Source organism: Mus caroli, unplaced genomic scaffold (genome assembly GCF_978045245.1).
Source record: "Mus caroli unplaced genomic scaffold, Mus_caroli_1 scaffold_5, whole genome shotgun sequence".
Lineage (NCBI taxonomy): Eukaryota > Metazoa > Chordata > Mammalia > Rodentia > Muridae > Mus > Mus caroli.
Genome location: NW_028227260.1, coordinates 152,497,635 through 152,513,179, shown reverse-complemented (window position 1 = coordinate 152,513,179; position 15,545 = coordinate 152,497,635). Strand labels below are relative to the sequence as shown.

At 43.2% G+C, this 15,545-nt stretch overlaps 1 protein-coding gene and 1 long non-coding RNA gene across 4 annotated transcripts in view; one reads left to right on the top strand and one right to left on the bottom strand.

Annotated features, from left to right (window-relative positions):
- The window catches only part of LOC115030072 (uncharacterized), a 112,003-nt gene that overhangs the window by 26,839 nt on the left and 69,619 nt on the right, over window positions 1-15,545 (top strand). The gene's annotated exons all lie outside the window — the stretch shown is intronic.
- On the bottom strand, window positions 4,195-11,235 carry Nudt11 (nudix hydrolase 11). 2 transcript variants are annotated; one of them, XM_021153742.3, is made up of 2 exons: window positions 10,557-11,235; window positions 4,195-5,905 (listed from the first exon to the last, which is right to left on the bottom strand). In XM_021153742.3, coding segments are annotated over exons 1-2 (495 nt in total). In that variant the 5' UTR covers window positions 11,051-11,235; the 3' UTR covers window positions 4,195-5,904. The 2 variants fall into 2 exon arrangements, with proteins under 2 accessions (XP_021009401.2, XP_085694430.1); XM_085838304.1 differs by lacking the exon at window positions 4,195-5,905 and having other exon boundaries at window positions 10,556-11,235.

The window sequence follows — 15,545 nt, the reverse complement described above, 5'->3', positions numbered from 1 at the left end:
ACTGCGAATGACGTGTTTGACTTAATCATGTTCAGCCTCAGTTTTTATGGGATCTTTTCTATCAAGCGCCACCTGATTTTTAAGATAGAATAGTTTATGTGGAGAAGTAATTCCAATTGCCCTGATTTGATCATTACATGCTGGATTTCTGTATCACTATACTACACTGCATTCCATTAAGATGTACAGTAATTTCAGGTTAATAAATATTTGCGAGTAATTTTTAAAATGTGCACAAGGTATCATGGGGACATAATGGAGCCACCTACTCAGAATGGCTTTTGCAGTCTTCCATGTTTTCTTTATATTACCCAAGAAATGGAGCTTAAGTTTGACAGAATAGACTAAAAGAAACTTTCTTTCTTTTTCTTCTTTTTAAACCAACTCTGGCCAGAGCCCCTATCTATCCCTTCAGCACTGGGCCCAAATAGGTCTAAATTCCCAGAAATTCTGGCATGCTTCTTCATATTGCCATGTAGATCTGGCCAGACAGTATTTCATCAGTCTTTTTATACAGTGGATGTTAGAGGAGCTTTTAATCTCTTTTCCCCTCCTTAGAAAATTTTAAATGGACTTTATATTTTTAGAACAAGCCTTTTAATTCACATAAAAATAAAGACAGCAATACAAAGGTCCCATCCACTTTACCCTATCTTACATTGGTGTGACACATTTATTATAATTAACCTTCATTAATTATTTTTATTATTTAAAACAATTTTTGTTTTATGTTTTAAAAATTGTTTTAAAACGACGTTTTTATTAATTAAAATGCTTTTTAATTTAAATAGGATGTTTTCCTCCCCCAAGTCCTTTCCAATCCACTCCCCTCCATATTCCCCAACTTTAAGTTCTTTCTCAAAAACAAAAAAAAGCCCAATATAAAAAAACCCCAAACCAAGAAAACACACCCAAAAGAAAAACAAAACAAAACAAAACAAAAACCCTACCAAGCCGTAACCAAATAAAAACACACACAAAAACTGCAGCGTCCATCATATGTTGGTCAGCTTCTCCTGAAGATGAGGCCTGCCCTGGTTAGTATACCCAGTCTCACTCTATTGGAGAAAACTGATTTTCCCTCTCTCATCAGGAATAAAGGACAGCTCTGTTGTTAACCTTTACCCTAGTCGCTAGGTTTTCCTTCCTTCCTTCCTTCCTTCCTTCCTTCCTTCCTTCCTTCCTTCCTTCCTTCCTTCCTTCCTTCCTTCCAATATATATATAACATAATACTAGATAAAACAAAAACTAACCCATCAGATTTAGACAAGACAAACCAACAGAAGGAGAAGAGCCCCAAGAGAAGGTACAAGAATCAGAGACCTACTCATTCACACACTCAGTAATGCCATAAAAACACTAAATTGGAAGCTATCATATATACATAATATATATTGTGTAGACCCATGCAGAATCTATGCTTGCTGCTTCAGTTGGAGGAACTTTTGCTAGCCATTTGAAGTCAGCTTGTATTGGACAAACAAATTCAAGCCTGGATCTTGAAAGAGCCCGACCTATCCTTCCAGTATATATTTTATATATTGTAAGTGTAAGCTATATGTTTCTTAAATCTCTCTCTCTCTCTCTCTCTCTCTCTCTCTCTCTCTCTCTCTCTCTCTCTCTCTCTCTCTCTCTCCTTATTTGACTTCCTTGGCACTGTGGAATATAGGGTAGTTCTGTGTTAGGGTACCAGGTCCCTTGGAACTGAAGTTACCGACAGTGGTAAGCAGTCATATGGATGCTGGGAATTGAACCTGGGTCCTCTGGAAGAGCAGCCTAGTACTGAGACATCTGCTGAGGCATCTCTCTAGCTCCTGTCCCACTTGTATGCTTTTTTGAAGTTTGGTTATCTATGTCAAGAAGGATAATGTGTACATTATACTCATTTTTTATTTTCAGAATTTTATGAAGATTAATTAGAACATGGTATTTTCAAAGAAAATTGTTGGGCTGGAGAGATGGCTGAGCAGTTAAGAGGACTTGCTGTTCTTGCTAAGGACTTGGGTTGGGTCCCAAACACCTATATGGGAGCTTACGAGCATTCTTAACTCCAGTTCCAGGGGATTTGGTGACATAATACACTGCCTGCAAATGCACACAAACATGTCAGTGCGTGCATGCTCACGCAAACACACAAACGCACACAGTGTTTGAACTCTCTCTCTCTCTCTCTCTCTCACACACACACACACACACACACACACACATTTTTTAAATGAAGTGATGTCCCATCCACACTTGAGCTTATGTCCCTTGCTCACTCACATACTGCATACTGCGTGGACTAAGGTCCTTTCTTATGTCCCTGCTCACCTCCATACTGCATACTGGGTGGACTAAGGTCCTTTCTTATGTCCCTGCTCACATGCATACTGTGTGGACTAAGGTCCTTTCATATATCCCTGCTCACTCACATACTGCATAGTAGGTGGACTAAAGTCCTTTCTTATTCCTCTGCTCACATTCTGCACACTGGTTGGACTAAGGTCCTTTCTTATGTCCCCTGCTCTCTCACATACTGCATACTTGGTGGATTAAGGTCCTTACATATGTCCCCTACTCACGTACAGCATACTGTGTGGACTAGGATACTTTCGAGGTCCCCTGCTCACTTACATACTTCATAATGGGTGGACTAAGGTCCTTTCTTATGTCCCCTGCTCAGTCACATGCTGCATACTCTGTGGATTAAGATCCATTCTTTTGTCCCCTGCTCACTCACATACTGCATACTGTGTGGACTAAGGTCCTTTCTTATGTCCCTACTTATATATTGCATAGTGCGAGGACTAAGACACTTTCCTATCTCCAGTGCTCACTCCAATAATGCATACTGGGTTACTTTCTTATGTCCCTGCTCACTCACATACTGCATAGTGGGTGGACTAATGTCCTTTCTTATGCACCTGATCACATACTGCATACAGGGGTGCACTAAGGTCCTTTCTTAAGTCCCCTGCTCTTTCACATACTGTATACACGGTGGATTAAGATCCTTACATATTTCCCCTACTCACATACTGCATACTGCGTGGACTAAGATTATTTCGAGGTCCCCTGCTCACTTACATACAGCATAATGGGTGGACTAAGATCCTTTCTTATGTCCCTGCTAACTCACATACTGCATACTGTGTGGACTAAAGTGCTTTCTTATATCCCTGCTCACATACTGCATACTGGGTGGACTAAGATCCTTTCTTATGTCCCTGCTAACTCACATACTGCATACTGTGTGGACTAAAGTGCTTTCTTATATCCCTGCTCACATACTGCATACTGGGTGGACTAAGATCCTTTCTTATATCCCTGCTCACTCAAATACTGGAAACTGGGTAGACTAAGGTCCTATCTTATGTCTCTGCTCATTCACATACTGCATACTTGGTGGACTAAAATCCTTTCTTATGTCCCCTGCTCATTCATATACTGCATACTTGGAGGACAATGGTCATTTCTTATGTCCCCTGCTCACATACTGCATACTGGGTGGACTAACGTCCTTTCTTATGTCCCCTGCTCCCTCTCATACTACATACTGCGTGGACTAAGATCCCTTCTATATCCCTTGCTCACTCACATAATGCATACTGTTTTGACTAAGGTCCTTTCTTTTGTCCTGCTCAGTCACATACTGCATACTGGGTGGACCAAAGTCCTTTCTTATGTCCGTGTTCATTAAATATTGCATAATGGGTAGATTAATGTCCTTTCTTATTTCCCTGCTCACACACATACTGCATACTGTGTGGTCTAAGGTCCTTTCTTATGTCTCTGCTCACTCACATACTGCATACTGTGTGGACTAAGGTCCTTTCTATGTCCCCTGATCACTCACATACTGCATACTGTGTGGATTAAGGTCCTTTCTTATGTCCCTGCTCACTCACATACTGCATACTGGGTGGACTAAGGTCCTTTCTTATGTCCCCTGCTCACTCACACATTGCATACTTTATGGACTAAGATCCTTTTGCACATGTTATTTGGAGGCTTTCCAAGAAAAAAATCTTCTTGGAAAGAAAGGCACGGTTAGTAACAGGTTTAGCTTAAGAAGATAAGGTACCTTTTTAGAAGAACAGCCTTATGTTTCTGAGATGTGAATTCTTATTCTGACCAGCCATCCATACTTAGATTCTAAAAGGGAGAGTTGGCCTCCAAGTAACCTCTAAGGAATACAGTTTTACAATTTTTATTATGGAAAATTTCAAACATATACAAAAGTATAGAGAATAATGAATTCTCAAACATCTATCACACAGCTTCAACAATTATCAAGTCAGAGTCAGTCTTTTTCATCTATGTACAATTGTATACCACCCTGATTATATTGAAGCAAATAACAGTAGCATCTCTGTAAATTTTCAGTACAGTTTTCTAAAAGATAAGAGTTTCTTTAGAAAGCACATCCACACAGTACATGTCACAAATAGAAACTGCAGCAAATAAGAATGTGTGGTTTTATTTTAACGTCTGTAAGATATGGGGACACAATACATTTCACTGGTACCATGAGGAAGGGCGTTAACACTAAGTTGGAGTTCAAGCCTTTCCAAATCTAATGGTTTATAATGAACAAGCGAGACACAGCCACCAGCCATATCAGAACCTCTTTGGAACCCTTAGGATGAGCTGAGTAAGAGTGTTGACATCACACACCCTGTGACAAAACTCTGAAATGTCCTTGTCCTTGGCATAAAGTTATTCTTCTGGAAAGAGTCAAACTGAGCTTCCTCATTTAAATTCTTTATTTTGCATTCCCCTTTACAGCAGTCTCTTTCCCTGAAGCCTTTCTAAGGGACACCAATTTAGCACTCACTCTCCTCTGCATAAGCATGCAGAGAGCTTGTGGTACTGAGGAGCCAGCCAGACCATTGTACTAGGAAAGGGATGAGAACCACAGCCAACTGAAAAAGTGAGAGAGGTAAAAGACACTTAAGCAACTAAATGGCACAATTAGCTCTGAAAACTGCTTCAGTAGCAGTTTTTTTTTTTTTCGTGCTCATCATCAAATAATACAGAATATTGAATCTGTAAACAACAACATCAACAACAACAAAAACAACCCCAGAATTTTCTGCAAGGAAATGTTAAGGTGACATTTCAGAAGTGGAGCACTGCAAAAAAATTAAATGTATTATTCTTTGTATATTAATTTAAAATTTATTTTTTATAAAAACTCACAATAATAGGTTTTCATTGTAATGTGTTACAATTACCTTTATACCAAGTGATACTTTTTGAATAAAATTTTAAGCAAATTAGCAACAGTACAAAAACACTAAAGTTGTTAGGTGAAGGACTAATTCTATAAAATGTTACCCTAAATGATGACATAATATTAAAACTGTGCCAGCCATTGTGTGGTATGACATATAAATGAATACTAACTCTTGTTCTGGAACATCTCAAACTGTCCTGAAATGTTTCTGCAACACCGAATACACATGAGCTACACACATGGTGCTTAGACAGCGGATACTCTACTAGCACCAGATTGGGAGGGAAATGTTTAGCCACAAAGAGATTACAAAATACTAATAGAATCAAAGACCTCCAGTGATGCCAACCATATTTCAAGTAGTGTCTTGGATGCAGAATATGCAGAGTAAGGAAAAATAGTCATTGCTCTCAAAGGTGTAATGAAGAAAGCAGACACATCAGAAAAGCACAACAAAAGGCTATAGGTGCTGAATTAAGTCCGTTCACACACAATAGTACAACAACCAGAGCAAAAAACGTTGGTAAGATAGACAGAGGAGTGTTCCAAGATGTAGAAGGAAAACCAGAATGAGCGGTCTCCTTGGGAACCTTAATGGTGCTCCGGTGAACTTGACAATACCACTGGATACTGGGTTCACATCAATGATGATTTCAGTGTGATCTTGAGCATGCCTCGGTTCATCTGGAAAAAGAAACAAACATACATTTAACAAGTATATATTTACAATTCTTGCAATGGACAGACTAAGTGCACCTGTCACTTGGTCTTTAGAAAGCCCTCGCAGGCTCTAAGGCAAGTGCAATGTAGGCATAAGCACATGCATGCACACAAACACCTTCCTATAAAAATTATGAAACCAGTGTTTATCAAATGGAAAGTAACAATGAAAATACAGAAAAAAATGATAAATTCTACTGTTAAGACTAGAGATAATTCAGGCTGATAGCCACATAGTAAATAAACTGTTAACTGCTACACAGAAGTAAGTGTCTTAATCTAGTTAAAAAAGAGTATCTCATTGAGAGATATTTATGCAATATCTATGTGCATTATCTACAACAACGGATTTCACAGAAAACCTGTGTGCAGGGATGATTTGGTAACTTGGAAGAAATTACAATGTAAGAACTAACACCAGGGCAGTATCCTTTACCTCCTGGTCTCTCATAAAAACGTCGTGTGGCCATACTGAATTCTCATAGTTCTGCCTGCTCAAAAATGTTTAAACATGTTCAGTACAGTGTAGTTCCTTGAGAGGGATACCAGGAAAATATTAAGCCTGAAGATACAAATTCTGGCCAGGGAAAATTCTCTTCTTATAGAAACCTTTGTAAATGAACCCATACTGCTCAATGATAAACCTTTTATATCAATCCTCTAAAATCAATCTGTACAAAGTAATAAAGCAAAGGTATTATAAAAGTACATTTCCTATTTCTAGTTTGTTTCTTTAAAGTACAGAAAAGGTTGTCTGTTTCCAGTATACATACAAACTAATATTAACATAAACCTATATTAACATGTTTCCATTTTGTACATCTGGAAGAACAAAATATTCTATCCTGGAGTTGTGGGTGGAGCTCAGTGGCCTGCTACATGATCAGCATGCATGAAGATCTGGGGAAAAACATTCCTGGTTACCAAGAGAACACTTCAAGAAATGGGAAATAAATTTCTAATTTGTGTCTGCAAATTATCTGTTGGGAATATTCCTTCCTTTTCCTCAAAGATGGATGTAAAATTTGGCTGTATATTTCAGTATACATATAAATAGTATGTAAAATGACTTAGCACTCTCACAAGGAAAAAATACCCAGTTTCGAAACAGGTTTTGGAAGACTGACTGGTAGAAATTAATATATTATCCCTGGAAACCTGTTCACATCTGGGACTATTGACAAAACCTTAAAGATAAAAATCATTTCCTAGGAGTTTGTAATTCCTCTGACATGTCTATGTTTCACAGAACACTAAAAAGTTTTCAATGATGTCGAAACCCAAGCCTAAAGAAACCTAGTAATTTTTAAAGGGGGGAAAGTCACAGTATATTTTTAGGCAAACAATTCTTAATAATGAATTATGAATACATTTTGATTATGCAAAATATATAATTTAAAAATGCAAGAAGAGGACCTGCAAGATGGCCCAGTGGGTAAGGTACTTGCTGCCAACCACTGACTACATGAGTTCTGTTCCTGGGACCCACCTGGTGAAAGAAGACACCACCACTCCCTCACATAGTTCTCTGACCTCCACAGCTATACAAGGGCATTCTCACACCCACCCAAACACATACACATGCATGTATATATATATATATATATATATATATATATATATATATATATATGCATGAGGGCTATTTATGCATATATATGCACATGCATACCCACACATACATACAAATAAAATTTAATTTTAAAGGTTGATGCATTGCTGACTCTAGTGATACCAAGTACAAGCAAAGCTTCCAATGCATTTCTAAGGCTTTTATAAAAAGAAATATCCAGAAACCCAAATCCATTTTATATGCTAGATCCATGGAGAACTTAAGGTTAACTGACATGAAATCACAGAATCTATTAGAAACTTTTTAACTAGCAAATGACATTTTGATTAGAATTAAAAATAAGTGCTTCAAATTAGTCATATAATTTTTCCTTTGATGAGAGATCAAGATATATTTTGGAAATTAGGCTTTATGTTTTAAATGTGCAAGAAATTTTTTTCTTAAAGGTAAACCACATTTCTTTAGAAAAATGCAAGGACCCCACTTTTAGAAGCTTAAAGCAGTATGAATTTTTAAATAACTCCAGCCCAATGGAGAAAAACATTTGAATACTCTGAATATTAAGTTGCACAATAAGGCAGTAAGAACCGGGATACATACAGTTCAAAACCAAAATTATCTCTGGTATTAAAAGACAGAAGAAGAATCCCAGTATTGTGATAAGGAGTTAGAAATAGAGTGTGAATTTCAGGAGCTGGATATTGATGTACTTCATGTGTTCCTGAAATACCAATTGATTCACACATTGATATGTATATGAACTAAATGAAAACCATCTTTTTATAAAGATGATGCTCAAAGTTTTAGCAGTAGTTATGTTTTAAAAATAATTTTGAGAGCAATGAACTGGGACTCTCTTTATTAAACACCCTTCCTCGAGGCTCAGGGATCTATGGGGAAGCGGACTCAATGGAAAGATTGTAGAGTCAGAAGTGGTATATGATCCTAGGAAACAGCATCCTCTGGACACATCAGGGTTGATGTGCACATGTGCTCACAGAGCCTGTGACAGTTAGTATAAGGCCTGCACGAATCTGAGCCAGGAAAAGAATCTCAGCATGGAGAAGGGGAAGGGAGTAGAAAGTCCCAGCCCTAACCATGAAGCTCTTTGCAATAGGTACTTTCTGGGACAGAGAAAATCCTGTGTCTCTAAAGGAGTTACACTGTCTACCAACTCAACTCCTGGGTAGGTCTCTTGTTCAGGGAACAGGTGACAAACACAAAACAGACTCCATGTTATTTTGTGTGCTTTTATCTTGCTGTGATTTGCTGTCTTTTTGTGGGTTTTGTTTGTTTTCTTGGTTTTGTTTTTAAGCAAGAAGGAACACAAATCTGAGTGTGGGTAAGGATGAGGAGGACTGGGGACAGGGCAAAGTGTATGATCAAAATACATTCTATGAATTGTTTTCTGTTTGCAAAATAATAAAAAGTAAATAGCTCCAACTCAAGTGAGGTTAGTTCTTTTACATGGTTATTAATTCCCCAAGTACATTCATCATTCTCATCTATGATGTTTCTTGAAAACACTCAAATATGGAGTGATCTTTCCAGTCTTAAAACAGTCTTTTAAAAGGCTTTCTAGATACCTAAATAGGCATGGCAGGAGAACCTGATCAGAGCTTTAGAAGAGAATGTGGAATGACTTACAAGTGACTCCTTATTTGAAACAAGTATCAAGGTAAGAACAAGAACAGTAGAGCAACCAAAAGGTTTGTGGTAAAGAATGAAATGTTTACTCTGGGTCTATGAGATAAGTGGTCCCCATGTCTTCACAGTTGGAGAACAGCTGAGCAGCAAGAATATAAACTCATTCATGATTTAAATAGCTACAAATATGCGATCACATTAAAGATTCCCACTCCCGTGGTAACTGACAGGGAATTTAACCTGGGACATCAGTAAATTCAAGTATAAATTACTTTCCTTCAAAATGGACATACAGGGAGAAAAACTATCATTTTTAATGAGTATCCAGAAGTGTGCTGGTCATTGGAAGCTGCTGGATGCACAGGCTAAAACAACAGAATAACCACAATTATCCTGAAAATAAGTAACTACTTAGCAATTCTCTAGAAATATCCATTCTACCAGTTTGTAAATTGTATAGGGCGTTTTAAGTCAGCAATAAAAAAATCCTCAGCTGTAATTTTTTTCTTGAAAATTAAAATGGTTTTTGGTCATATAAAAAAAAAAACCCCACGAAGTTCCTTCTCTGGGCCTGTTTGATGGCATTTTGGATGCTAAAAGTACTGTCTACAAAAAGGAAACTGTGTAAAGCACCAGTTGTTCTTTTTCTTCATTTATTTTCAAACAAATCATCTGAGTCAAAGTCTACCAAGAATGGGCCACTGCCAAGAAGCAAGGCTGTGAAGAGGAAAACAAGAGAGAGAGAGAGAGAGAGAGAGAGAGAGAGAGAGAGAGAGAGAGAGAGAGAGAGAGAGAGAGCAGGAACCAAAAAAAGAAGTCCCCCTCCCACGGTGCGCGGGCCCTTCACCAGTGGATAAAACTAAAGGTCCCTTCACTAGGAAACAAACCAGAAGAAGCCCTACAAAAAAATTGCGCACGCACACTATGCACAAACACATGTAAAGGCTGTTTAACGGGGGAAAAACCCATCCAAACAAAAATATTACAGAGCAGACTGGCGCAAGAGTACACACCAATGCACAGGTGAACACACACACACACACACACACACACACACACACACTAAAACGCACACCCTGCGAGAAGAGCAGAGCAAGCAGCTAAGGCACCTTTCACAAAATCCCATGCAGCTGTGGCTGACCGCAAGATTTTTACAGTGTCACCAAGAAGCGATTGGAAAAGCATCTGAAAAACGTGCAAATTGTCTGCAAACAGCGCCTGGCAACCGAGACAGTTTGCAAGCGTGATTCAGAGGTCTGCCTGCCAAGGAAACAAAAGAAGCCTCCCTCCTGCCCGTGCAGGCGGGCGCACAGGGCAGGAGAGGTGCTCCCCTGGCAAGCAGGAGGCAAGTGCGGGGAGGCGACAGGCAGGAGTCCGGGCGGGAGCGGTACATACTAGGGCTCGCTCTCTGGCGGGGACGGGGCGGCCGAGTTCCCATTAGTAGGGGAGCCGCCCAGCTTCAGTTTCTCCAGGTACTCGGCGTGCACGGGCTTGTGGCACTGCAGGACCTTGATGGCATCTTCGATCTTGAACCACTCGCGCTTCCTGCCGATGCTGACCGAGTCTTCCCAATCCTCCAGCAGCTCGGTGACGGTGAGCACGAACACGTAGGTCCGGTGCTTGCGGTCCTGGTTCTGCTCGAAGACGCCCAGCAAGCGGCCCAACTTCCCCTTGACTCCCGCCTCCTCATACACCTCGCGCACCGCCGCGCCGTCCGGCTCCTCCTCGGGCTCCATGCCCCCTCCCGGCACGATCCAGCGGTCGGGGTAGCGGCTGCTGCTCACCAGCAGCACCTCGTCCTCGCGCTCGCTGCGGAAGCACAGGCACGCGGCGCGCTTCTTGAAGCCCTCGGGGTCGTAGGTCCGCGTCTGGTTCGGCTTGCACTTCATCCTCCCCGACGCCGCCTCCGCCGCCGCCGCCTCTGAGGTCGCTTGCAGCTGCCTAGGGAGCGGGCCGCTGCCGCCGCGCAGCCGAGGAGCTCCCGCGGGCAGGGAGAGGGCCCGGCGAGGCTGGAGGAGAGGAGAGGAGAGCGGAGTGGAGCGAAGCGGAGTCTGTGCCGAGCCGGCGGAGACGAGGCGGGGGCGGGCGGGCGGGCGGGCGGGCGGGGGCGGGGGCGAGCCGGCGCGTCAGTCAGTCCGCGGGGCGGGCAGCACCGGCCGGGCGCGCCGAGGGTCGCGAGCCCGCCGCCTGATTGGAGGCGCCGCTTCCGCCGCCCGGAGCCGGGAGCCCAGAGCCCGCGCCTCCGCACAGCCCCGGAGTGGACCGTGCGCGGCCCCCGCCCTCCGGATCGCCGCGATCTCGCGCGCGCTCGCCCGCTCTGCCGCCGCCGCCACCACTGCCGCCGCCGCCGCCGTTGCTGCTGCGCCAGGGGTTGAGCGAGGTGAGGCGCGTGCGCGCGCGTGGCCGGGACCGCGTGCGCGCGCGCGGCGGAGGGCGAGGGGCGGGGGCGCGGAGGCGGGGGTCTCCCGACTCCCGCAAAGCGCGACGCCGCCGGCCCACTGCGCAGGCGCCCCGCACCGCTGGCACTGGGAAGCTTCTTGCTGCCAGTGCGCTGGGGAGGTGCATACAACTGTGACTTGGCTGCACAGGGTCTTCACCACGTGTGGGTCTCAGCCAGACCTGGAGGCAGAGGGGGCCAGGCCCTCCCTGAGAATCGCCTAAGCAGAGGGGTCGAGGCCCGCGCCTCACACTCAGCTCCCATCATGAACTGCACTGCCTTATTTATAGGCAGAAGGCCTGGTGTCCCCAGAATGACCAATGAGAGTCTTGCCAGAAGAATCTTTGCTGAGTCACATGCAGCTCGCCTTCTTCAACAGGTTCCCTTCTGCATTTGTCGACCATGTTGGTTCAGCCCTTGCCTTAAACACTTGCACATGACCCCTGTTCTCGGTTTGCACAGTTTGCAGTCAGTGAACCCCGGACTTCTTGTTAAGACCCTCATTTCAACCTCCTTGCAAGCAGTTTCTGGGGCAGCACCCACTGAATTCTTGGATCCCATGTCAAGAGCCTCCATCCTCACATCCTGTGCCCCTTTCTGGCCTCATACAAATGAGCATCTAGGGATTTAGGATTTGGGTGATTCTTGAAAATAAACGTGTGTGTGTGTGTGTGTGTGTGTGTCTGTGTATAGGTGTCGGTGTTGTACCTCTGAACAGGTGATTTTTGCAAGTGTGTGTGCACCTAACTATTCGTGGGCATGTGAGTGTGTGTGGACATGGACCTCTGAATAGGTGTAGGTCCAAGGTGGGCAAAGGTATCTCCCTCCATTGCTTCCATTACTCTCCCACCAGTATGATTTCAGAGACAGGTTTTCTAAGATGTGTCTGTACTAGACCAGAAAGCACCAGGAATTCATAGTGTGTTTTCTAGTCTCCCTAGCGCTGGGATTGCAGCCTGACTTTTTAGCCAGTGGTGGGGATCAGATCTCAGGAGCTGATGCTTGAGCCTCAAACACTTTAAGCAGTGAGCCATTGCCCTGGCCCAGCGCTTTGCATCTGGGGATTGCAAAGGTCCTTGTACTTTGCTCACATGACCTCTTGATGGGAAGCAGGATACCAGGGTCTAAAGTAAACACAAAATTTTCACCACAGCGAGTTATTTTCTCTGAGCTTTCTCTCCTTCCTCCATTAGACTTGTAAAACTCTGAGGGCCCAAAAGTCTCCCCCAACACGTCTTTGGCAAGCCTGCGCTAACTTGAAACCACCTTGCCCTGGATACAGTAATTTTGGCTGTTTTTACAGAGATGCAGTCTGCTGTGGTTTAGCTTGATGATATTCACAGCTGTCTTCTTGGGGAAAAGAGTTCACTTTGGTAAGGATTACTGATGTCATGGAAAGATAATTTCCATTTTCGTGTACTTCTGTGCAGTCTAGTCTCTTTTTTGTAGTTTTTTGTTTTTTTTAATTGTTTTCTTTATTTACATTCCAAATGTTGCCCCCCTTCCTAGTACCCCCTCCAAAGAATTCTTCACCCCCTTCTCCCACTCCTTTGCCTCTGAGAGAATATACTCACCCACCCACCACACCTCCTCCCATCCTCCTTCCCTGGGGCATCAAGTCTCTACAGGATCAGGCTCATCCTCTCCCACTGAGGTTAGACAAGGAAGTCCTCTCCTAGATATGTGCTGGGGCCGTGGACCAGGCTGTCTGTGCTCTTTGGTTGGTGACTTAGACTCTGGGAGCTCCCAGGGGTCCATGTTAGTTGACACTGTTGTTCTTCCTATGGGGTTGCCATCCCTTTCAGCTCCTTCAATCCATTCTCTAACTCGTCCATAGGGGTCAACAACTTGGTCCAATGGTTGGGTATAAGTATCTGCATCTGTCTCAGTCAGCTCCTGCTAGAGCCTCTTAGAGGAAAGTCTAATCTCTAGGCTCCTGTGTGCAAGCATTAGAGTGTCAAACATAGCATCAGCAATAGTGGAGGAATTTGGTGACCGCCCATGGGATGAAACCCAAGGTGGGCTGGTCACTGAACAGCCTTTCCTTCAGTCTCTGCTCCACTTTTGTCCATGCATTTGTTGTAGTCAGGAACAATTCTGGGTCAAAAAATTTGAAGGTGGGCTGGTGACCCCATTCCTCCACCGGGTCCTGAGTATATACTGGAAGTGGACTCTTCAGGTTCTATTGCCCCACTGTTGGGCATTTCAACTAAGGTCACCCTGTTGAGTCGTGGGAGCATTTTATATCCCAGGTCTCTGGGACATTCTAGAGTGTCTCGCCACCTCCCACCCCAGCAGCTGATATTTCCAGTACTTCTCCTGGCCCTCTGGGCTTCTCTTCTGTCTTCCCTGACACACTCACCTGATCCTGACCCCCCTTTCCCCTCCCCATCCCTCCCAGACACTTCCTTCCCTCTGCCACATGTGGTTAATTTGTTCCCCCTTCTAAATGGGATTGAAGCACCCTCACGTGGGCCTTCCTTACTGTTAAATTTCATACAGACAGTGGGCTGAATCATGGGTATTCTGTACATTTTGGCTGATATCCACTTACCAGTGACTGAATACCATGCATGTCCTTTTAGATTTGGGTTACTTCATTCAGGATGATATTTTCCAGTTCCATTCATTTGCTTGCAAATTTCATGATATCCTCCTTTTTAATAGGTGTATAGTATTCCATTGTGTAAATGAACCACAATGTCTATATCCATTCTTCGGTTGAGCGGCATCTGTATTGTTTCCAGGATCTGGCTATTATGAACAAGGCTGCTATGAAGATAGTAGAGCAGGCTTCTTTGTGGTATGGTAGAGCGTCTTTGGGTATATGCCCAGGACTGGTATAGCTGGGTCTTCAGATAGAATTATTTCCAATTTTCTTAGTCAGGAACAGATTGAATTCCAGAGTGGCTGGTAGTACCAGTTTGCAATCCACCAGCAATGGAGGAGTTTTCCTTTTTCTCCACATTCTCACTAGCATGTGCAGTCACCAGAGTTTTTGATCTTAGCAATTCTGATTGGCATAAGGTGGAATCTCGGCTCAATTTGATTTGCATTTCCCAGAACTCTGTGGAAGTTGAACATTTCTTTAAGCACTTCTTAGACATCTGAGATTCCTCTGTTAAGAATTCTGGTTTGACTGAAGGAAAGCCATCCAGAGATTGCCCCACCTAGGGATCCATCCCACATAGAGTTATCAAACTCAGACACTAGTGTGGATGCCAACAAGTGCTTGCTGACAAGAGGCCTGATGTAGCTGTCTCCTGAGAGGCTCTGCCAGTGCCTGACAGATAAGGAATTTGGTGCTCTCAACCATTCAATGGACTGAGCACAGGGTCCCCAATGAAGGAGCTAGAGTAAGGAGTGAAGGAGCTGAAGGGGTGTGTAGCCCCATAGGAGGAACAGCAATATGAACCAACCAGTACCCCCAGAGCTCGCAGGGACTCAACCACCAACCAAAGAATACACATGGCTCCAGCTGCATATGTAGCAGAGGATGGACTAGTCAGACATCAATGGGAGGAGAGGTCCTTGGTCCTGTGAATGCTCTATGCCCCAGTGTAGGGGAATGCCCAGACAGGGAAGCAGGAGACGGTGGGTTGGTGAGCAGGGGGAGAGGGGATGGAATAGGCGGTTTTGGAGGGGGGAAACAATTAAAGAGGATAACATTTGAAATGTAAATAAAAAATATCATATATATATATAATATATATATATATATATATCATCTTGTATTGCCAAATTTAATAACAAAAAGAATCTTCTGTTTTCCTCTGTACCCCATTTTTCAATTAGTAGGTTATTTGTTGTTTTGGAGTCTAGCTTCTTGAGTTCTTTACTTATTTTGAATATTAGCCCCATTATCAGATATAGGGTTAGTAAAGTTTTTTTTTCCCAATTTGTAGGTTTAATTTCGATCTATTGACAGTGTCCTATACCTTACAGAA

Bases quoted from the DNA above. Each gene is read 5' to 3' on its own strand.
- Nudt11 (XM_021153742.3), bottom strand. From the start codon at position 11,050: ATGAAGTGCAAGCCGAACCAGACGCGGACCTACGACCCCGAGGGCTTC.